Source organism: Lytechinus variegatus, chromosome 4, assembly GCF_018143015.1.
Source record: "Lytechinus variegatus isolate NC3 chromosome 4, Lvar_3.0, whole genome shotgun sequence".
Taxonomy (NCBI): domain Eukaryota; kingdom Metazoa; phylum Echinodermata; class Echinoidea; order Temnopleuroida; family Toxopneustidae; genus Lytechinus; species Lytechinus variegatus.
This window is the reverse complement of record NC_054743.1, coordinates 7,091,383-7,116,251: the sequence shown is the minus strand read 5'-3', so window position 1 is coordinate 7,116,251 and position 24,869 is coordinate 7,091,383. Positions and strand designations below refer to the sequence as shown.

At 36.1% G+C, this 24,869-nt stretch overlaps 1 protein-coding gene across 1 annotated transcript in view; it reads left to right on the top strand.

The window, feature by feature from the left end:
* LOC121413278 overlaps window positions 1-24,869 on the top strand; it is a 76,053-nt gene that overhangs the window by 24,350 nt on the left and 26,834 nt on the right. The window contains exons 10-41 of the mRNA XM_041606044.1: window positions 1,270-1,414; window positions 2,292-2,509; window positions 2,765-2,914; window positions 3,581-3,725; window positions 4,376-4,533; window positions 5,272-5,466; window positions 5,993-6,137; window positions 6,470-6,638; window positions 7,011-7,258; window positions 7,904-8,029; window positions 8,330-8,505; window positions 8,882-9,020; window positions 9,762-9,924; window positions 10,785-11,029; window positions 11,533-11,925; window positions 12,504-12,705; window positions 13,216-13,445; window positions 13,870-14,103; window positions 14,432-14,516; window positions 15,236-15,399; window positions 16,062-16,109; window positions 16,205-16,537; window positions 16,861-16,992; window positions 17,401-17,571; window positions 18,253-18,369; window positions 18,839-18,955; window positions 19,169-19,321; window positions 20,000-20,116; window positions 20,365-20,484; window positions 20,922-21,033; window positions 21,507-21,623; window positions 23,138-23,209. Of these exons, the coding sequence (XP_041461978.1) occupies window positions 1,270-1,414; window positions 2,292-2,509; window positions 2,765-2,914; window positions 3,581-3,725; window positions 4,376-4,533; window positions 5,272-5,466; window positions 5,993-6,137; window positions 6,470-6,638; window positions 7,011-7,258; window positions 7,904-8,029; window positions 8,330-8,505; window positions 8,882-9,020; window positions 9,762-9,924; window positions 10,785-11,029; window positions 11,533-11,925; window positions 12,504-12,705; window positions 13,216-13,445; window positions 13,870-14,103; window positions 14,432-14,516; window positions 15,236-15,399; window positions 16,062-16,109; window positions 16,205-16,537; window positions 16,861-16,992; window positions 17,401-17,571; window positions 18,253-18,369; window positions 18,839-18,955; window positions 19,169-19,321; window positions 20,000-20,116; window positions 20,365-20,484; window positions 20,922-21,033; window positions 21,507-21,623; window positions 23,138-23,209 (5,339 nt within the window). The remainder of the gene's footprint in view (window positions 1-1,269; window positions 1,415-2,291; window positions 2,510-2,764; window positions 2,915-3,580; window positions 3,726-4,375; window positions 4,534-5,271; window positions 5,467-5,992; window positions 6,138-6,469; window positions 6,639-7,010; window positions 7,259-7,903; window positions 8,030-8,329; window positions 8,506-8,881; window positions 9,021-9,761; window positions 9,925-10,784; window positions 11,030-11,532; window positions 11,926-12,503; window positions 12,706-13,215; window positions 13,446-13,869; window positions 14,104-14,431; window positions 14,517-15,235; window positions 15,400-16,061; window positions 16,110-16,204; window positions 16,538-16,860; window positions 16,993-17,400; window positions 17,572-18,252; window positions 18,370-18,838; window positions 18,956-19,168; window positions 19,322-19,999; window positions 20,117-20,364; window positions 20,485-20,921; window positions 21,034-21,506; window positions 21,624-23,137; window positions 23,210-24,869) is intronic.

Genomic DNA, 24,869 nt, shown 5'->3' with positions numbered 1-24,869 from the left:
GACGTCAAACTAATGTCAGGCAAAATGAAGAAGTGTAATGGGGAGGATTATAAAGATAGATATGCCATCAGTATGACACCCATTCTAACCATTAAATCATTTAGGTCTTGTTTATAAGCAGCTTGTCAATAAATGCTTTCTTTTTTGTGTGTTGTCGATTAGTTTAATATGTTTCTACAAAACGAAAATTCGATTTGGTTATTAAAAAACTGTCTGTCCGCTATGTATTTTGTAAATAAGTGAAAAATTTTGACACAAGCAAAACAAAGAGTAAGTCTAATTACTATACTTCATTCCGTCACGCACATTAAGTTATTTTCATTATGAAATATCAATCCATTTTCTGATGTAACAGTTCATATATTCATTCATTAATTTATTCATGTACTTGTTCCTTTCTAACACATTGCCCATGGACGCCCTTAGGCATTTCTTGATAAGCGGATTATTTGGCACCTTGCATATCTCTTGCATTATGGAGGAGCATTATTTTTACATGAATATTCTGATAACTATGTCTGGGATTATAAGATATGTAAACGCTTAAAGACGTCGTTTCAACTTTTTAAGCGAGCAATATTTTTATATTATTATGTACTGTTATGCACCATTTCGTCAAATCGTATACCTTTTCCCTCTTTCCAATCCGGTGTTTCTATAATTTTGTGTCTCTCTCTTTTCGTCTTCTTTTTCTTCTCCTTCTTTTTCTTCTATTCTTCTCCTCATCCGCCTTCTTTTTTCTTCTTATTTTTCTTTTTCTTCTTTTTCTTTTTTCTTCTTTTTCTTCTTCTTTTTCTTCTTCTTTTTCTTCTTCTTCTTCTCCTTCTTTTTCTTCTTTCTCTTCTTCATCTTCTTCTTTTTCTTCTTCTTCTTCTCCTCCTTCTTCTTCTTCTTTTTCTTCTTTTTTCTTCTTCTTTTTCTTCTTTTTTCTTCTTCTTTTTATTCTTTTCTTCTTCTTTTTTCTTCTTCATTTTTTCTTCTTCCTCCTCTTCTTCTTCATCTTCTTTTTCTTCTTCTTCTTCTTCTTTTTCTTCTCCTTCTTCTTCTTGTTCTTCTTCTTCTTCGTCGTCATCTTCTTCTTCTTCGTCGTCATCTTCTTCTTCTCCTTCTTTTCCTGTTTCTTCTTCTTCTTCTTCTTTGTTTCTTCTTCTTTTTTCATCTTCTTTTTTCTTCTTCTTTTTTCTTCTCCTTCATTTCTTTTTCTTCTTCTTCTTCTGCCTCTCCTCCTCATTCTTCTTCTTCTCCTCCTCTATCTTCTCAATATCTCAGCTATTCAGAGCGAATGGAGAGCCTCACTGTGAGCGGCCTATATACTTCGACCCACCGATCCGAGCTGCTGAACTCCGCATCATGCCTTACGAGAAACATAAAAACATTTCACTCAGACTCGAAGTACTTGGGTGTCGAGATGATGGTAATTATCCAGATAACATGACATTCATGTAGGTTCAGACGCGAAGATTTATTGTGATTTGTGGCCACTGCAGGGGACTGTAGGAAAGTTTGACCCCCCCCCCCAAAAAAAAAAAAAACGAAGGAAGGAAGAAAGAAAGAAAGAAAGAAAGAAAGACAGACAGACAGACAAAAAGAAAAGAAAGAAAGACAGGCGAGAGAGACAGAAAGAAAGAAAGAACATTGTAAAAACTGTGGTGTTAAAACTGACACCAATTGGTGTTAATATAGGACCACACCCTGGGGTGTTAAAATAACACCCTAGAGATTGAACATTGCACCAAAGAGTGTAAATGTAACCACCATAGGTGTTGTAATAACACCTATATGTGTAAAACTAACACCACCAATTAAACACCGGTGTAAAATAACTGGTGTGGTCCTCTATGTACACCGGTTAACACCACAGTTTTTGCTGTGAAAAAAAGAAAGAAAAAAAGGGAGGAATGAAAGAAAGAAAGAAAGAAAATGCCTGGGGACACAAAGGTGTATGCCTATGGTTATGTTATCTTTTTACATGCGATCTTAATAAAACCAAAGAGTTTTTATCTTTTCCCCCTAAAAATTAATTTATCCAAATATCGTTTAATAAACCTTTTTATGTGTATTATGTTAGTTTAATTTTTGCATATTATGTACATTAGGATTAAGAGTTTTGTCAGTAACAAACTTGTGAATGATTTTGGTAAGATAGGACCAGGACGAGTATTCTCTTTTCTGCAATGATGGCGAAATACCCTTGAATGGCTTTAAATCGAGTCCTGGAAGATAACAATTAAACTTGACAGATATAGGCCTATGATAAATGTCTTTATTGTGCATCATTCTTCGTCTTTCAGATTGTGATTTTACTCTCGGCATGCAGAATGGCCAGATACACGCCAGTCAAATCACGGCATCGTCGAGTTTGAATGACGCCCTCAACGCTCCAGCTATGTCCAGACTACGTCCATACGGTCAGCAAAGAGATGGGAGTGGCTGGATGCCTACATCTTTTCACTCACCCGGTGGTCACTACGAGGCATCATCGGTACCAGAGGTCAAAGAATGGATTCAAGTAAGGTCCCTTTAACTTCTGTCATAAAGTTCCTCACATTCTTTCTCTCTTTCTATTTATCTCATTTTTTTCAATGTCTCATCTCGTAATATTCTCTCCTCCATGGCTATACCCTCCCCTCCATTTCATTTCATAGTAATGACACTAACTTTTACAATTTAATTCCCAAATCCAGGAACTTTTATTTAAACTTGCCCATGTTAATCATAGAATACATCATTCTATTCTTTTTTTATAAACTGTATTTTTACCTAGGTTGACCTAAGGAAGAAGTACCTGATCAAAGCTGTGTTGACCCAGGGATGTGGTAAGCGATGGGTAACAGCTTACAGTCTACGATACTCTGAACAACCAGAAGGAGAGGGCGCCCCATTCAAACCATACATGGTCGGGAATGAAACAAAGGTGAGTTTGGAGGTCCATTTAACAAACTTGTGTCATAGTCACACATGGGAAACCGACTCCAGACCGGCAAACTCTATTATTATATTTCCATTGACAGAATGTTATTGGTCAATTTGGGGATCGGTTTGTTGGTATGTCTATATAGCATTGCAACTTCAGGATCCAGTAACACAAAGGTTAGCGCTTGATCGCACGCTTGATTTTAGGAGTGATTGTACATTGTAGTCAATGGAATCCATTGTTGAAAAATGTTCTATGATCATTGCTAAGCTTTGTGTTATGGGCCACAGGACGTAGTCATAACGTATAACTTCTATCAAACGTGTAACTTTTTTTCTTTTGACTGCATAGGCCTATAACCATGGCAGATACCGTTATGCTAATGTTATACAAATACGATTTGAAAAAGTAACATGCCTTTGGGTTTAATGAAGTTTTATCTCTTCCTGAAGAAATTCCTTTCTACGCTTTCAAGTCTACAACACGTGACACGTTTAAATAAATTCTATTCAAAGAAATAATTAGGGGAGAGTTATATTATTGCTTCATATCATGTACAAAAATGCTACGCAAATCAGTTTGATTCATGAAGTGATTATATTATCATAAGTTGATAAATAGCTAAGCATGTGACCTAATAAAGATTTCTTTATTATGCATCCACAGATTTTCCTCGCAAACAGCGATAATAATACCGTAGTTCGTAATAACTTAGAGAAGCCTACAGTTGCCCAGGTTATTCAACTGGTAGTTCTTTTCAGCCACAAAGGAGTGTGTCTTCGTCTTGAACTTATTGGATGCAAACACAGACGTAAGTAAAACATTAACATTTGTTTATATGTTTTCAAGAATCTTTATTGTATTTTCAAGAAGATGCCCGCCATGGCTCCCCCCCCCCCCTCCTCTACAAAAATATCATTTTATTCAAGAGGTTCATGTTTATCTCATTATATATATTTTTTTATTTAACATAATTCCTCCTATATGTTACATCCCTATTTTCAAACATTGGTGGTATTGCCTTTATCCTTTACTATCATGACTATGGTAACAATAAAGTACATAATTTTATAACGATTACTTTTCTGTCATCTGTGTTATAAATATTGTTATACTACCTTACAACTACGTGGAATAATTCCATGACTGACCGAACAACAGACCCATTCCTGTAAAACGCTCTACTTACAATCATACAAATATTGCATTAAAATATAGGTGTGATCTAAAAGTGTATGTTATGCTTGCTGGGGAGGGGGGGAGGGGGTAACCCACTCACTTTGATTGCCTGTCAGATAATTCCGAAATGTGTATTCTGTACCCACTCATTCAGAAGTATATTTATTCTTTTATAATCATCTTGAGTTGGCTTTGTGCTTGACTTTCGTATTAACTTTGAAAGTGTGGTATGTTCAGACATTTGCTAAACGAATCAACGTCAAACTTTTTATTGTTGCATAGGATGTGGGAGTCGTCTTGGTATGGAATCTCGTTTCATCAATGATTGGCAGATCAATTCTGAGGTTCATGAGTGGTTTGGACCACATACCTCTGGTAGACTTCATTTCCCTGATGAATGCTGGATACCAAGCAGCTGGGGGGATCATCACTGGATTGAGGTATGATATCGTCAGATACCAAGTCATGAAAATGTTGCCGCTTTTCCAATGATTTCGTCGAGGAACGGCGTTAATCATTTTTAATAATTGGTTTGAATATTACGCCTTCATTACCATCTTCACCACCACCACTACTGCAACTATCACAGCGATAGCCATGGTCATCTTTATCATCATCATCATCATCATCACCACCACAACTACTAAAACAACATATTTCACAGCAATTGCCTCCGTCATCACGACTACCGCTACCACAACTACATACTTCACCATGATCGCCACCGCCATCACCACCTTTACCACTTACACAACCACAAATTTCACCACAATCGCCATCACCATCATCATCATCACCATCACCCTCATTATCGTGACCATCATCACCATCATCACCACCATCATCATCACCATCATCATCATCGCCATCATCATTATCATCATCATCACCATCATCATCATCACCATCATCACCATCATCATCACCATCATCATCATCATCATCACCATCACCATCATCACCACCATCATCATCACCATCACCATCAAGATCACCATCATTACCACTTTAACAAATATCACTATCTCATCATCGTCATCATCACCACCACCATTACCACTACCACAAACTTCACCACAATCACTATCGTCTGCATTCCATCACCAACCCCGTCATCACTACCACCATCAATCATAATACCAATCGCGAATTTTCCTTCATCCCTCTTTCTTCCCAAGGTGAATCTACTAGGATACCACACGATCACCGGTGTCATCACCCAGGGTGGATACGACTCCTGGACCAGTAGGTACCTGTGGGGAGAGTACTACAGATTACTCTATCGAAGCAAGTACCACAGTGACCCTACCACTCTCACCACAGATAGGAACAGCGAGTGGAGACTCTATACTGACCGATTTGGAGATGGAGTGGTAATTTATGAATGTTTATCATGTTTATAAATACTGTCAAAAAAAATCGAAAGACCTTTTGAATTATCTTCAATAATTTCGGAGGAATTTTCTTTAACATGATATAGCGACCATAGACGATATGTCAATCGCAGTAAGTTTAAAACTCTATTTCTTGATACATTTTTGTTTGTGTCAAATTGTTCTGTATACCATTTTTCATAGGTTGTTTGATTTTGGTTTCGTTGGTTCGCCTACCTAGGAACGATGGGTACGGAAACCCTATACATCGCATTTTTGTTACTAACATGATTGAGGCAATATATAGCAAAAAGCCCAGCGTTGCTAATGTTTTGAACGTCAATAACCCGAAATTAGAAGAAAAATGCTTATATTGTATTAAAAAAAACCAAAATGACAGACTTAACCCCATTTACTCTTCATTGTCAAGATCGACATAAATTGCATCGAACTAAATTTGTGTCTAAACGTCTCGTACTCACGCATCCCTTTCTATTTGTTTATTCCTCATCCTTTCCATTAATAGGATTTCCCTATGTACCCTGATCCTCATACTGAGATGCGTCACGACCTAGAGAGACCATTCATTACTACAGCGGTACGTCTTAATCCAAGGTCATCTAGAGGACAGTTCTGTATGAGATTCGAACTCATAGGCTGCAAACTTGTGGGTAAATTAGAAAGTTTCTATTAGTAAGCTTGACAGGTGCATGATAGTGTGTCTTCAGGGATATTCATACTTCAAATTGTCCTTGTTGTATTGTAAGATACCCCCCCCAAAAAAAAAAAAAGAGAGACTAGTTTGAAATAATATCTTCTTGTAATTCTTTCAAATATCAAATACTATTTGAGGGAAAATTCAAAATTTTATAATATTTCAATCGCCAATATTCAAAAGACTAATTAAAAAAAAAACATAATTTCAGTGTTATCAAATTAGCATTTCGCACATGGATGGATAAATTATTCTTTTAATTGGTCTATTTTCTTTTAATCTTTCCAGATTATGGTCAGATCTGTCCAGAATCCGGTGATGAGCACGAGGGATTCTGTTTGTATACAGTCAACAATCAAAAGGAGAATGCATGTGATAAGATCTTTATGGAAGACAGCTATCCTATATCAATATCATCTCAAGAAACACAAAGTTATCTTGATGATCACAAAGAAAAGTTAGTAAGCCTTCATAGCCAATTGTTTATGGATTTTATTTCTACTCACTCAGAAATGTTATTATTTGAACCAACAAACAGTTGGTAAGAATATGTCCATTCATTTTGCATGCAATGTATTTTTAACAACTGAAAAGTAGTGTTGGTATAGGATTCATTAAGTTTTCTAACTTGATATTTTTTAAATTTGATATGTGAGTCCAGTAGAACCAAAATACTGTTGAACTATTGGGAACTACCAATTTACTTTTTCGTTGTGCACTGAACGAATTACGATACACGAATGAACCTCTCTTTTTCACCTTTTCTCTCTTTTAAAGGGTATTCTTTAAGTAATTCAATGTAATTTATATTGTCCATTTTTATCCGTAGGTTTGAGTTACCATACAGATACCAGTATGTGATTGGACTGCGCATGCTCCAATCCCAGGCCCAACACACATTCACATGGCGAGACGGTACGCCGATCACTTACGATAACTTCCGATGGACACCCGATCAGGTGGACAACAACTCGACCATTGATTGGTGCGTTTCTTTTGACATGGATGACGACATGAGATGGCGTGCTTACAAATGTAAAGATGACCTTATCTCGAGAGCCACGGTTTGTCAGATAGGTGAGCGTGTGGAGGTGTGTGTGGGTGTGAGTGGGGGCTTTTAGGACTGTGTTAATGTTTGTTATACAGACGTGTATCAATCAGATACTTCTAAGAAAAAAAAGACTGGCCTGGCGTCAACATCCCAAAGACATGAACAGGCAAGGTAGATAAAAATGCCTTACTCAGGCTATTGGTGCCATGGCATGGGTTTGAACCTCTGACTTTCATGTGTATAAACCACTCGGCCACACACCTGAGGATTTGGAAATAGGCAATGCCAGTTGAATTTTCATAGTGTTTAGAATCGATTGATAATCTATGTGTTCGAAAAAAAGGGAGTTATGATTTTCTTCTGCTGTTCATCTGACAATGGTAATAAGTTAATATCTACCCCAGATTGCAGAGGTCAAATAGCTGAGGATTGGGGAAAGAGATACCGGGGTTAAGTCGAATTCTTTGGGTGCGATTGCCAGCTTTATGTTGCAGGGAAATTATCTCATGATAAAATTAATGATCATCCATTTTCGTCTCTTCTCTACTAGAAATATCTTCACATCTTCGTTAGATAGCAGCTTTGATTTGAGTAATCATTTTTATTTTTAAAATGATTTTTCAACCAACTCACCCTGTTATTGTTTAATTTTTTTTTATTCTTTCTCTTAGACATGGACGAGTGCTTAACTAGAGACAACGGTTGCTCCCATGAATGCAAGAACGTAGAGGGCAGCTTTCATTGTCTTTGTCCCAAAGGATACTACCTTGAAGGCCTTAATGGAACCAAATGTATATGTAAGTGATTGAGAATTGTTAAGGATTAATAACTTGTCACAGTCATTCACTATTGCGATTTACGTATTCATTAGATAGATATAAAACTTCAATAAATAAGATGAAAAATACCAGACAATATAGTCATTAGAAAGTAACTGCAAGTTTTTTTAATTAGAATAACTCTGTGTTGAACCTGATATAATGGGATTAAGCCTCTGGTATCAAATTGATCGTCACAATAAAACAAATTCAAAATGGAAATCCGGTCAATAATGTAATGAACTTATACTAGTCATGCGATTTATTCCTTCTTTCCAGCCGTTTGTGAAAGTAAATTCCGTTCGCTATCGAGAGTAAGCTTAACACAGAACGGAACAACGTGTGAGTTTCATGCTGACTTTGATGAATCACCGTTTGGTAACACCACCTCAGCCTTAGAATGTAGACCACGTGATTCACTCTTGACTTCCGGAAGGGATTTGAATGGACACGAGGTAAGTCTAGGTTTGACTCAATTTCAAGCTTTTTTTGGGGGGGTGGGGTTTCCATCGTGGTATGGACGATTGCGGAAGTGGTTTACGGTACACCATGTCATGCATTTGGTGGGTCCTAGAAGGGTTAAGAAGAATGGATAGAGGTAAAGGTAGAAAGGAGAAGCGAGAAAATGGAAGGTTAGAAGGTAGAGCATTCCTTTCTGAATTGAGTGTAGTCCTTTAGACTTTAAACAAGTAAATGTGAGAGGCTTGAGTAATCGGAGAGATAAGAGACATCTGGCTTGAATCGTTAAGTGGAGTTGTTGAGCTGGAAAGAAGACTGTCGACTGTCCGTCTCCTGAAGAAATTATTTCTTCCTTCCTTTTAACATCCTCAGACATCGGTATCCCCACGTGACCGTCGTAACGCAGTGAATCATCGTCGTCGCTGGGTGTCTTGGTCTCCACCAGTGACGTCACCAGATCCTACACCAATGGTGATGGTCGAAGATGATGGCTCAGCTATATGCTCTACAGGTAAATCATTTAATCTTAGTTCTTACATTCCTTGTCAAGATACCTTAAAATCGGGAAGGGGATGTTTAAAACAAAACTTGTAAAGCATTTCAGTTCTTGAATCTTTTTTTCATAAAACTTTAGAATCAGAAAACAACATATTTCACTGAAAGTATTGTCTGTGCCAGTATAGTTTTCTTGAAGAATAACTTGGAGCAATTGCAGCTTTCCTAAATAGGATGAATTTACAGACAAATGAATAACTTTGTTTCATCTTCCTGTGAACTCTTAACTCTTATTTTAGTTATGTTTCTTGATTTTTCTATAAATTGAATTATTTTTCTATTTTATTTTTTTAAATCTTTCTTCGCAAGAAAAAAATGTTTTTAAAGTCCAGTGACATCCTTACAGATGGAGGTAATTTTGTTTTTTAATCAATTTTCGATTTATTTCAGAGTTTGCCAATTCACATATCATCTCCTTATCGAAACAACCTACCAATCTCTCTCAGAAATGCAATTTCGTAAGGGTGATCGGTTGAGTTTTAGCTCTTTTAAGAACGTATTGAAACGCATTGTGAAATTGAAAGTTTTCTTAGTAAAAAACATAATAATTTTGTTTTATCAATAGATAATAGTACGCTTGTACAGTTGTAAACATGTTCACTTCATGATTTTTCTGTAAATTGAATTGCTTTCGTGTCTGATTTTGAATAAAATCTTTCTATGAAAGAAAAAAAATGCCATTTCATATTCTTTACAGAGTTTGCATCACTCTCCTGCGAGGAATTATGGGAGTCACGTCAATCCGACATCGAGACGACCTTACCTTTCGGTCTTATTGAATCAATCAGTTTCCCACCATGGTACAACACAGCTCAGTGGTGTCAGATGAGAATACATGTACCGGAAGGTCAAATTATCAGGTAGGTAATGGTCGTGTATTGTACGAAATTATTCGATAATTGATAAATAGTCTGTTTCTCTTAGGGCGACCGCACACCTTACGATTGGTCTGCGACCCTATTTGGGAATAAAACGTAGTAGAATTTGATGCTATTTTTGAAACATGGATTATCTTACTGTTTAATGTTCTAAATCATCGCATGGACACGTATGTTCAAATCTCTGACAATGCTATCATCCTTCTTAGAATAAAAGCGAATTTTTATAGCAGTCGTACGGTTGGATACGATTTGAAACTAATTTGACCTTTACTCCAAAATAAAGGCTTGCAATCTTTCATAATGGTTATATTAGTAATTTTTCAATTAATTTCAACCTCAAATAAAATGATATTTTCCATTCACATTTTCAGAAAATGAGCAAAATGCGATCTGTTCAAAAATCGGATCGCGAACAGTCGTAAGGTGTGCGGTGGCCTTTAGATGTCAGCAGACTTTCCTCAAGATTAATAAGGAGACAAGCGCTTTTATTGAAGATGTATCATTCATCTTCTTTGCCATGTCATTACAATGTGAAAAGGTTATGACTAACCTTCAGGGAGGTTGCTAAAGTGATCCTTTCTAACGCTAGGCTTGTATGCAACATTGTTTTCTCAATATTGTATTTCACCCTTCAGCATTTTCGCAATATACCACCCGATTCCGTTGTGAAGTAAGGGCGCCATGAATCAACCTCCTAAACTTTTCCTTCTATGGTATAAGACTTGATTAAAGTTGTCATCGAATACGATGTCTGTCGTTGAATGAGAATTATCTTTAAAATTTGCTATGTAGCCAAAAGAGGCCTAAACATTTTTTTTCACGTTCGTTTTCATTTTCAGGTTTACTTTTCATGAAATGATCTTGAGACGTTCAAGCCAGTCCGCGGCTCTCTGCATGGATAATTTGAACATAACCGACCATATTCCGAACCGAGGTTATATGCTACGAGGATCGTACTGCGGTCATTTCCGTGACCTCAAGGTCAAAACAAGATCAAATGACGTCACATTGCGATTAGAGATGGGTCCATTGGAATCAGGGATGCCTAAGAAGTTAGGATTCATTGCAACGTATGATACACTGGGTAATTGTGTGAACATCTTGAACAGAGAGATATCTGTATTTCTTTCTTCATTTTTCTTCTATTCTCAAGCTTTCTGAGCCTTTCTGCATATACATCTATTTTGAATGATTTGTCTACAACTATAAATCATTTTGAAATTCTCTTTCAGTTCGGTATATTGTCATTAACAAAAACAAATAGACAGATGTTTCTGACATATTTGTATCAACATATTTTTGTCAATGCCATTTTTTCATACGGTACACAGGAAATACTTCTGTAATGTAGACTTGCTATATATTTTCATTAACAAGAACAAACAAATAAACAGATGTTTGTGACATATTTGTATCAACATATTTTTGTCAATGCCATTTTTTGCATACGGTACACAGGAAATACTTCTGTAATGTAGACTTGGTAAAGTGTTAGTTCTTACCCGCTTATGGGCATTGATGTTTACGTAGCTAGTCGAAATGAAGTTGAAAATGGTGCAAGCATTTTTGCTTTATTTCAATGTACAGATTGTTCCCGTTCCCAAGAGGAGTGTGCTCCAGGCTGTGGCATACAGGAACCCTTCACGTCAGATACTGGAAACTTCTCTCTGGAGAATTTTGGTGATTCTAACGTTGCTCCATTCTCAGTCTGTACCTGGACAGTCACACTCCCTGAGGGGAATTTCATCTTCTTTAACTTCACCGACTTCGACATCAACCACGACGTCGAGTCCGGAGCTTGCGTCGATTCTGTCGAGATCGTTCCGACAGAACATCGATGGGATGAAGGTCGCACACGTCATGTTTTCTGTGGTCAGAGCGCCGCCTTCGTTATGACTAATGTTTCTTCAGTGACTGTGATCTTCCAGACTGGCTTAGATACCGGGTCTAGTGGATTCCGAGTGTCTTATACATCGAAAGGTGCGCCTACGTCGTTCATATAATATTTCTGTTAAGTGAAATTGGTATTTCCTATTTTATTATTATTATTATTTTCATTATTATCACTATTACTATTATAATTATTATTGTAATAATTATTATATTATTATTTTTATTATTATCATCATCATCATCATTTATTGGTATATGCAGATAAAAATTATCCAGCACCACATTCTGAAAGGGTCAATTTACCAAAAAAATCATGAAGTGCAATATAACAAAGCAAGTGAACTAAAACGTATATAGATATTTGCGATCAGGTCCTTAAATATTATATACAGCCACTGACTCTTGTACTTATTCATCATGTCCATGGTGTTCAATCATTCAAGAAATAATCGATAGATATAGTGTTATAAAATCATTGCTAGGTACCAGTTTGGGGAAAAGTTTCGATGGTAATGTTACCAAAACATTTGCTAGTGTTCCCGCTTCTATGTCTTCATAAGCCTGCGTTTCCACAATGAAACACCGATTATTTTTAGGTGCCAGGATACCAGGGTGAACAATTATTTTAACCATGTTTTTATTTTGTTTCATTACCATCTGTACAGCTGTCCCAGGATGCAACATTGGAAACTACGACTCCACCAAGTCAGAGATCCTGTGTAACCTTGACAATGCAGCCATTGCATCACCCTACTATCCATTACCATATCCAGTCAATGCACGTCCAAGATGGCGGATCACCAGTAAACATGGAACCTTCATTCAGCTTCGGTTCGATGACTTTGATATTAACTCTCAAGGTTCAAGGTACGAGAGTAATTACTGAATTCCCTTACCACACTAAGATCTGACTATCATCTATCGTACCTTAAGCTAAAAATTGGCAACGTCATGTAATTGAAATGGTCCAACTCCTGTTAAACGGAAGATTAAAACGCTATCTAAATAATTTTGTCGTACCTATTTCTTCTGCAAAGATTGTCAAGAAATGATGACAGTTGCGATATCGTCAATACATCAACTTCATTATAGTAGATGAATAGACAATAACAACAATCGAATTGCTTTCTGGTATAATACACCGATATATACAAAACCTTGCCAATACCAGTACTACGAAAAGCCACGCCAATGAAACGACCATTATCAATTTCAATACTAATACAATTACCCCTATTATTACCATTACCATAACCAATGCCATTAAGAATACCATTACCAATGCCATTACCAATACCATTACCAGCACCAATGCCAGTAACGAATTTACCAACAGACAGAACGATATTTTATTATATCATTTTTGCTTACTTTCAGATGCGAAGGAGACACACTAAGTATCTATGATGGAGCTACAGACATGACTAAATTGATCGATACATACTGCAATAACCACCCTCCTCCTGACGTTGTAGAGGCCAGCTTCAACACGATGATGCTGCAACTCAGATCAGATGGGAGTGGTAGTGGTAGAGGCTTCTACGCCGTCTACAGAGGCATGACCTTTCAAGAGACAGTGGTATCAGTGACCTCAGCACCAGAAGAAGGTATGAAAAGAGAGGTGAACACAGTGGCTAAGAAGAACAGGTTGGAAAAAAGAACATGAATGAGCACGATGGAATAAAAGAGTAAAGTAAGAGAACACAATGAAATGAACGATGAAAACGGAATCTAGCTGATTACAGAGGTATGGGATCATGTTACCAGTTACGATTGGGAGGACAGGGAATTTGTTTGGAAAAATATTTCAGAGCATCTTAAGAATGAATACATTTCAAATTGGAAAGTTTAAAGGGTATAAACATTGCTTCTTTCCAAGAAAAGACGAATACTCAACTTGTGAATATGTAAAGACATGACAAGGTATACTCACTCACGGGAAGAATTTACTATTTTTTTCCTAGGTCTGTTTTTTTTTCAAAACTCTTTATCGATGCATTTCTCAATGTTCATTATTGTTTTCCAATAAAGGAGAGGGAGAGCGTCCTCCTGTTTCCGCATCTTGTCCCGAAGGATGGGAGATGTACTCAAACAGTTGTTATGCGTTCCGTCAGACTCAAACTGGGGTAAGATGGACCGATGCGAACCGGATGTGTCAGGATGAAGGAGCGCATCTCGTCAGCATCGGAGACATCGAGGAGATGCAGTTCGTTCATGTCTTGTTGACATCCATCTGGTTCGCAGAGAACCTCCGGACTTTCATAGGTCAGTTGAGTATTATTTTAATTCTCGTGGCGATGCAACCCAATCCAGAAGATATGCAACAGAAAAATATTTTAAGACGCTTCTCACGCTATGGCAACTTAATTCAAAAGTTTATCACTACTCCACGACTTGCTCAGTATTCTGGTGCTGAAAAATAGTCTGCAACAAAATAGGCATTAATATGTGCGATTTCAATACTTTATTGAACGGACATTTCAGACATTATTTTCCTCAGCAAACGATAACTGGTTCTTCACCTGTATAGGATTGTCTATTTTTCAAACGAAAAAAATTTGTGCATAAAGTCTTGTTAATATATCCCTTACAGGTCTCACCTATCAAAGCAATAAGCGTATTCATCGATGGGTTGACGACACTCCTTTGAGTTATGCTGATTGGTATATACCGGATAGGTGAGAATAAACGTCTTCAACTGTCGTTGGCATTAATATCTTTTTTTTTCTTTCATAGAAAGATTTCATTCAAAATCAAACACGAAAACAATTCAATTAGCAGAAAAAGCGAACATGTTTACAACAACTGTACATGCGTACCATTATCTAATGATAAAACAAAATTATGATGTTTTTGACTGAGAACCCTTTCAATTTCACAATAGTGTTTCAATACGTTCTTAAAAGAGCTAAAACACAACTGATTACCCTCATTAATATCTACAATAGAAGCTCGAAGAGCTTTAAAGAGCTCTTACACAAGACATGCCAGAGCAATGGTCAATAGTCTTTCATGACAGTGACATGGTCGTCTTGAACATTCTGGACGGTCGCACTTACGTTGTCATGGTCGTAGAGCGATTATAGACCGTAATACAGCCGTAGTAGACCGTAGTAATCCGTGGTAGACTGAACAACCACTCTGGTTATTATGGTTCATATCTGCCCAGACGCTTCTAAACAAATTGACCGCAAATAACCATTACTCCAGTGCTAGATACACCCTATCCCTGAAGATGATGTCAAGGAAAGGCCATCAACTTGGGCTCATAATGAGCCTCGTTTAAGATTAAGCTCGTACATCCATACGGCTTATTGCAGGTATTGTTGTAAGGATTCCTCTTCTAGAAAGTTTAGGCAATATCAATGTTGTACCATATCGCTTTAATTCCCTTTAGGAACAGTGACTGGGGGCTGAGACAGCCGAACGGCGGAGATCTGGAACAGTGCGCCCTCATCGATCTATTCAACCTTCACTCTATGAGTCAATGGCATGACATACCTTGTGCGTCTAAGAGTGCTATGCAGATGGTCTGTGAAAAACCTCTTACAAAATCTTCAGGTATATGGATCTCTATTCATTTAAATCTTATCTACGACTTAACTCCACGTAACTTATTTTCATGACTCCTATCTTAGCAGTCGGTGAAACTTATCTACTTGATTTTAAAAAAAAAACTAGAAACGAGTCATTGGCTCGAGATCTGGGGCTAACATTTATTTCGTTATCGAAAACTTGCCATTATGAGAAAGTGTATCATCGAGTTTGATTGGTTATTCAGCATGTTACAACGTTAATACCACAATGAGAGTGTTTCTATAGGCGTATGTTTTGGTATGAAATGTGCTCCAGACCTTTAGAGTGTTTCATTAACACTTTTGTCAAACAAGTTGTCAGATCCAAAAAACTTTCCTTGATTTTGATTAGCTAAGAATCATTGTTACTGTGGAAATTGTCCGATAAAGCAGGACTTGTCTGATAAAACTTCCGACACGTCCTTTCATGAAACGCTCCCCTAAGCTTCACTTTATTTCCTAGTACTTTATATGCCGATCAATAAAGCCCTAACAGATCCATGTGTCCTGAAGTAACGATACCATTTGTTGTCTAAAACCATGTTCATGTAATGTTGTAAAACTTGGCAATTTGTTATCCACATAATCAGTGATCTGTTAATCTGGTGATATATATAAACATTTTTTTTCTTTCCCTTTTTTCCCCAGATATTACCATGATGTCCAGTGTGCATATCGGACCTTACATATCCAAGGGTAAGACACCAGAATTTACATCGAATTACTATCAAAGTTCCATTGGTTTCCAATATATTTGATAAAATATATACCACTTTAAATTTCCTCTACAGAATGTGATTCAAGCGCCGACTTGATTGGTTCGTCATGTATTAGACTCCACCCACTTCACCGCAGTAGTGACACCCAAAATGTGACGTCACCAATGGAGTGCCCTGAAGGCTCAAACTTCTTAACAAACATCGACCAATCAAAGATCAAGCAACTGATATTCTACGCAGATAATGTATGGCCCGCCGGAAATGACGTAACTTCTATCCTTCTGTCAAAGAAAGAATACTCTTCGTGCCAGATTTTAAAGAAAAATGACCTGAACGTCTTTGAGATGGAATGGGTTGACTGCTCAGACGAGTTTGATGCCTTCATCTGTTGGGCGTTACCTATAGGTAAGATGGTTTTAAAGTGTCTTCTCAATCTACATATCTATTGTTTTAAGTAATATTTTGATTTAACATTTCACTTAATACGACGTCTCCAACTTTCAAATAATATTTATGTGATATTGTATTTCAATCTTTCGCAATCATGGCAATAATACTGTCATATTTCATTTAATCTCTTTTACTCTCTGCTACTAATTGCTGATATGGCATCGATCTATGGTAGGAGAATGAATTTGGAGTTGTTAGAATGCTGTTAGCGGTTAGTGCAAAGAAATATATCACCAACTTCATCATGATTCTTATGTTTGTTGTTTTTCTCCGTTTAGAACCCGCTCGAAGCTGCCCTTCCCAATTATTTCGCTGTGGATCAGGAGAGTGCATCCATAATGTATATGTTTGTGACCAGCGAAATGATTGCAGTGATGGAAGTGATGAAGACATGGGTCTGTGTATACCTGGTATGACTAATAAACATTTGTAACATATTCAAATCAATTTTATCCACCTGAAAGATTATATTCTCCGGATATTAGCTGTTCTATATGAATATTAGGCCTATATAAGACATAGTTCTATGAGTGTATGAAAGAAAAATAATTGGAAGCGTCGAATATGGCCTATGACATACAAATCCGTTCATTTCATGAAAATTAACAAAATTAAGAAGCTTTTTGAATAGATAAAATTGGTTCAGAGTTTTCAATCGTCATTAAATTGGCATGGATATAACAAACATGTTAATTAGAACAGTTAATTAATATTGTTAGCAGGGTATTTCACTGTTAATTTTTTTTTTATTTTGACACGTTTGAAACTTTAAACGACTCATTATCTATTCGCCCATCTCCAATAATATTTACCCATAGTTACTCAAATGGCAACCTCGCCTCCAGCCACTGTAAGCGAAGGAGAGGAAATAACCTCGTCACCATGTCGAAAGAACTTCTTCCAATGTGGGTCAGGAGAATGTATTCCAGTGTCGTTCTTTTGTGATTTCATCAAGCATTGTCAAGATAGTTCAGATGAAGAAAACTGCTGTGAGTATCCCATTATTGCATTTATCTTTATAAACTTAACACACCAGATGGGTGTTTCATAAAGCTGTTCGTAAGATACGAATGACTTTACGCACGACTGGTGACCCTTTCTTGTGCTGTATGATATATCCCTACGTAGCTGACTTATGATTAAGAACATGTTCCAGTCGTTCGTAAAGTTGTGCATAACTTTACGAACAGCTTTATGAAACACCCACCCACCAGGTGGGTGTTTCATAAAGCTGTTCTCAAGTTTAGAACGGCTTTAAGAACGACTGGTGATCCTTTTTTATCTGGTATAAAAAATGGTATATTCATTGGCGATGGTAAAGCGCGTATAAGAAAGGATCACCAGTCGTTTTTAACTTACGATAAGCTTTATGAAGCGGCCCCCAGCAATATATAGCAGACGTAATGGATTGCAAATATTTTACAATCGTATCAAACACATTGATTAATAAATGATTCGTCAATAAGTTCCGTGGATAGGAAAAAAAAATCTCAGAGTCCATTTGGTTAATCAAAGCATGACCTGCAAGCATTAATACTAGTAGCTGATTAAAAAAAGATAGAAGTTAATGGTTGATATTAAACGTATTTTCTAATAATTTGTGTAACAACTAACATGATATCAGTTACAAGAAAAACTTTAAGCTTTAATCTTCCCTCATTATTTTATAGTATATCCTAGATGTTCTGATGATTCATTCACCTGTTCAAACGGTCAATGTATTCCAGAGAGTCAAAGATGTGATCTTCTTCCACAGTGTATTGATGGTTCGGATGAAGAAGTTTGTGGTAAGTCAGCTGGTCAATGTTGTATAAACACACTAAAAATATCCAGTAATCTTGTGCCAGACATGTTACCATGAACACCATTTATTTTATAGCTGATATTGTGATCGAGTGTCCTGGAGTTTACATTAAAGGCCGGGGTTTGATTTCGTATAGCCCAGTAACCGTGAACAAGGTAATTTATGTGCATTGCTGTTTCATATTCGTTTAATAAATTATTCAAAGTATGCTAAAAGTAATTATATAAAAAGAATTATCTCGCTCGACGATAGACAATAAGTGCCAAAGCTAGAATAGATTCTACATTGCTCGCATATTTTAAACTGGACACACAGGCATGACAAGTACATCAATATTATATCTCTTATATCATTGCATTTTGGCCATTTCATATCGATTTAACAAAAGTGACTCTCCGTGCAATAATTGTAATATATATATTTATATATATATTTTCTTTCTCATAATGCAGAATCCTCATCAGTTGGTTTTCAGTGCTACGATAGTACTTGGTTTCCTCAGCGAATCATTTGTGATGGAGTTAAAGATTGCCCAGGAAACAGCTGGGAGGACGAGCCTAACTATTGTCGTAAGTATCATGTGACTAGGTCTGACCAATTGCTAAGCGAATCGGAAGATTTCTTCTTAACTTTGTAATTGTGAATATGCATCAGTTCTTTATAGAATTGTGAAACTGTCATTTCTTTCATGATCACCGATGAATAAGCGAGTAGATGCCAGGTTTACTTGTATTTTGTTAATTCTAGCAATTCAATATTATGATTTTTTTTTTCACTTTCAGGATTTAACTTGTCGAGCTTCGAGTGCACAAGTGAATTTCAAATCCAATGTCATAACGGAGCATGCGCAGATCGTAAGACAACCTGTCTGTATGACTTCGATGAATACGGACTGCAGATTGGATGTCGTGACGTCACCCACCTTAGACATTGTGGTATGATAGACACATTATCTTGCTTTTTTTACTTCATTGAAAATGAATTATAGAGTTAAATAAATATTAAAATACTTATAGACCTAAAAAACAAATTTTTTCTAGACGTTTTTCTAGTTAGTAGTTAAAGAAATGATTAAAAGGCAGTTGTATCGTGCCATTTAACTAGAAATATTCTATTCCGAGGCACGATGTTATTATTATTTTTACCCCGGCTTTAGCTCGAGCTGCCATTTAGCGCTCATGCATTCAAGGAATTAATCCTGCCGGGTAGCCATTCACCTCACCTGGGTTGAGTGCAGCACAATGTTGATAAATTTCTTGCTGAAGGAAACTACGCCATGCCTGGGATTCGAACCCACGACCCTCTGTTTCAAAGTCAGAAGACATATCCACTGGGCCAGAACGCTCCACAATTAGAAAAATCCCTGAGATATATCAAAATCATTCGGGATATCATTGTACTAATGAAAAATATCAAAGCACTGATTAACTTGAAAAATAAAACTCAAATACCACCGACTCCATACCAACAAAGGCTATTAGATTATTTTCAGTGATATACCATTGTTTGATTTGAAGTCAATTTCGATTGTATGACTGAGACATAATCATCCAATAAAGTTAGCTGCCGATATGAATATACTCTCGATGTTTTCTTCTTTCTGCCGTGTACAGATGATTTTCAGTGCAGTTCATCTACTTTCAAATGTCCGCATTCCTACTGTATACCGTTGAGGCGCCGCTGCGATGGAACACGTGACTGCCCGACGGGAGAGGACGAGATTGGTTGTGGTGAGTATGACGTCACAAACCTTATCAATGCATTAAGTAAGTTAATATGTGAGTGAATTGATATAATACGCTTACAGAGGGGAATGGGAAGTAACAAGTAAGATATATGTAAAATAACATTTTGTGTTTTATTACTTAGATACATGATGATTACTATTTTCTGTTATATGAATTGAAATTTATAGCATATAAAACTCGTCGTGACGACTGGATTTTTACTTGCTCTGATGTATCCTATTATCCTCCAGATAATTACACCTGTCCATCCGGAAGTTACCGTTGTCATGGTGAGAACTTTTGTTTAAACCAATCTCAAGTCTGCGATGGAATCAAGCAATGCCCGGATGGAGACGATGAGTTTTTCTGTGGTGAGGGATACTCATTCCAGCTTTTATTCTGGAACTCATTTGATAAAGAGTTATTATTTTAATAGCTTTGTCATTATTTTATCTTCCATGAGAACCTTGATTTTAATTGGCCCTGTAATAACGTTAGTAGTAATGATAATGGCAAAGTTACGAAATTCGCCCTACATCATAGAAAATGTAAAGAATATTCACTTGATTGTAATTCCAAAGGTAAGTAAAATATTTACAATTTTACTTCTCTTAACATCCAACTATGATACACAAACTGTAGTACAATCCTTTATCAAAAGATAACTCTTTCCCCTATCAACCTAAGTGACGTACTTTAAAATGGAATTTTATAAACGTCAATATAATCACCATAATCATGATCATCTCGGCCTAATGCATTTTTTCATTTTCATATTTACGTTTCTTTCATTCATTTTCCAATATAGGTAAACCATGTCCCCCTGGATGTGAGTGTACCGGTCTAGCATACACATGTTCGGCTGATATTGGATGGACCTTAGAATCAGCTAGAGCTATACCAGTAAATACAAGGACTTTGTAAGCATCATTCAGTAGCAGGGTGCATGAGAAATCAGGTTTAATCAATTATGATTGAATAGGAAGTCTGCCCGAGGTGTTAACCTATTCCAAACAAAAACTAGAACGTCAAAATACTAATGCAAAATAAATAATTTATTTTATGAAGTTAACATATGGGATGTCAATGAATTGAAAAAAAAAAATATGATCATTATTGGTATCTATCAAATATTGACCACTTCGAGTTTTCAAACTTTACATAATACCTCAAGGAAGATGATCCCGGAATACTCCACCAAAACAGGTCAATCTCTATATGATTTATTAATATTAAATTGAAAATAGCCAACGACATTAATATATTTTTCTGTTTTAAACACTAACATAAAATGGGTTATATTGGTGGGATTTCCTTCACACTTTCCTCCTATTTTTTCAAATACGAAATGATAATGTTAACATATTTGTATTCATTTGTTGATTTCTTTTAGAAATCTGAGCGGTGTGGCTTTGAGTGAAAGGAGGGAAAGAAGATCTATTCAAGTAAACAAGACGCTGGAAGAGGCGATTCATATTGACTTCAGAGAGTTCAAACTCTTAGCCGAATTGTGAGCAAGATTAAAGTTTACCTACTTTAATCAATACGATTTTAAGATGCTTTGCTGTTCTTTATTAGCGGCAAGATTTCATTTATATTAACGAAGTTCTTTCTGTCATAAAAGGTTTTGAAATCAGTTTATTATAGTATGATAATCATTCAAAATGTTCTCCCACTAGCTATCAATACGCATACTCATTTTTTCAATAAACATGACTTGTACTGTTGTATCTTCATCAACGTGTTAGTATTGCTACTCTTTTAAATTATGTCAAATCCTTTTCTTTTATAAGCTCTCCTATGTATAACATTTTCAGTGGCATGCATATTGTCAATGGCGTCAATGTTGTATATTTTACCGTCATCCTGGTGTATTACATCATTCCAATCGTCATCTTTGTATATTGAATTGTCAACATCGTGTATTGCATCGTCACCTTCGTGTGCTGCACCGTCACCCTTATGTATTGCATCGTCACCCATATGTCTATTGCATCGTCAACATGGTGCATTGCATTGTCATCCTCGTGTATTGCATCGTCACCCTCGTCTATTGCATCGTCACCATCGTGTATTCTATTATCATCGTCTCTCATTGCATGGTCACCCTCGTGGATTACATCGTCACCTTTCAAATATTGCATCGTTGCCATATTGTATTGCATCGTCAACAATGTCTATTGCATTGTCAACATGGTGCATTGCATCGTCACCCTCATGAATTTTATCGTCGCCATCATATATTTCATCGTCACCCTCATGAATTTTATCGTCGCCATCGTATATTTCATCGTCACCCTCATATATTGCGTCGTCGCCATCGTGTATTGTATCGTCACCCTCGTGTATTGCATCGTCACCGTCGTGTATTGCATCGTCACCCATGTCTATTGCATCGTCAGCATGGTGAATTACATCGTCACCCTCATGAATTCTATCGTCGCCATCGTATATTTCATCGTCATCATCATATATTGCGTCGTCGCCATCGTGTATTGCATCGTCACCATCGTGTATTGCATCGTCACCCTCGTGTATTGCATCGTCACCCTCGTTTATTGCATCGTCACCATCGTGTATTCTATTATCATCGTCTTTCATTGCATGGTCACCCTCGTGGATTACATCGTCACCTTTCGTGTATTGTATCGTTACCATATCGTATTGCATCGTCACCATCGTGTACTACATCGTCACCCTCTTGTATTGCATCGTCACCCTCATGTACTGCATCGTCACCCTCGTATGTTCCGTTTTCATCGTCGTGTACTGCTCGGTTTCTTGTGGTAATCGCTTCATTACAACCCTTATTTCGGAAAATCTGCTTTAGTCTGAATGTCATTTGTTGTTTCACATTACTTCTATTACTTGTTAAAGTAGATTGTGTTGCAGTCAAATAACAAATATTTGATTAGAAAATTTGAACACTCGCCTTACTACATCACGAAAAATCGCATTTTCCGCCATCTTTTCTATTCATCTCGATCTTACATGGTTTTCTTTTTCTTTAAATTAAATTAACAGAGACATATCAAACAATGAAATAGAAGTAATCAACCCTGGATCGTTTTCTTCCTTGATAAATCTTTACAAATTGTGAGTATCCATGCCTGAAGAGCTTTACTACATTTTTTTTTTGGGGGGCGGGGTATCTCTTAATTTCGCTTTCAGTGATAAACAGATATATTGTATTAAACATTCAGTGGTGTTTTCATTTGTAGATGACTTTTTTTCTTTTTCAAAGAAAGTCTTTATTCAATATTTCTCCACAACGCATATAAACAAATGCAAAATGTATGTGATACATCAAATTCAATATCATACATATACACAATACATAATTTAAATAAGCTCGATGTGCCTCGATTCATCAAGATATACAATAAACTTATTTTGTTGCATGTGCATAGTTCGTTCTATCTCATGCTGATACTTTAATTTCTTTTGAAATGATGAGAATGATAAGTTTCCTTTTAAACATTTAGTTGAAAAGATATAATATTTGGCATATAAAATATCAAAATTAAAAGAAGAATTTCCAGCTGGTATGCCAAATACAAAGTCATTGAAAGATAATTTTATTTCACTTTTATGAGTGTATTTTTCAAAATCATCTAAAAATCGACGAGTAAGGGGACATTCCCAAAATAAATGAGCAATAGTTTCCGTGTATGCTGAACAAAAGGAACATAAATCAGAATGTGATATACCAACAGTTTTCAAGTACTTGTTAACGCCAAGAATATTATGAAAAATTTTGTACTGAAAATATCTAAGCTTTGTTGAAAAAGTACATTTAAAAGGAATCATATAGATTTTGTCCCAAGTAACGATTGGATCTGAAATAATACTTTTCCATTTGTTTTGTGAAATAGGAATTTTAAAAATTTTCTCAACACACGTTTTATGAATATATTTACACACTTTTGTTACCTTGTTTATGTTATATATAATTTCCTCTTGGTAATTCACTTTCTTTTTAGGAGGTTCTTTGCAAACCATTTTCCATTCAATTGGTATGGCAGATATAACAGAATAATAATCAAGAAAATTACAATGAATATCAAACTTACGAACAAAATCAGAATGTGAGAGAAAGTTACCATCCTGCTTCAACAAATGATTTAACCTAATAATACCTTTATTTATCCAATCTTTTTTAAAAAGTAAAGAACCATTTACCTTGATACAAGAGTTATTCCATATAACCTGATTGTGAATAAACTCAGCAGGAGGATTTTCATTAAAAGTTAACTCACACCAAGACTGCAAAACTTCTTTAATAAAAATATTATCCATATGAAATTTCTTTTCATTGTTTCTAATATTGCAATAAAAAAAAGTTTATTACCAAGACCATTTAGGAATAAGTTAAAAAAACATTTCCATTTACCTGTGTTATAATCATTAAAAAATCTTTTCACCCATGTAATTTTCAAGCCCATAATAACTGACTGTATGTGTAACATTTTTAGGCCTCCAACATTATAATCTCCAACAATAGTCTTACGATTAATTTTGTCAGGTTTTTTGTCCCATAAAAATTCAAAGATTACAGAATCAAGTTCCCGTCATCAAATGGGTGTCATTTGTAGATGACACCCATTTAGGCTAAATTCGTTTATCTATCATCATATGAACATAAGTTATGAATTTGTCAAAGGTTAATATGACCATGTTTTAAATGAATGTTTTTTTATATTGATTTTTTCACCAGCATGAAAAAGAAGCTTCGTCTCATATCTTTGAAACGTTT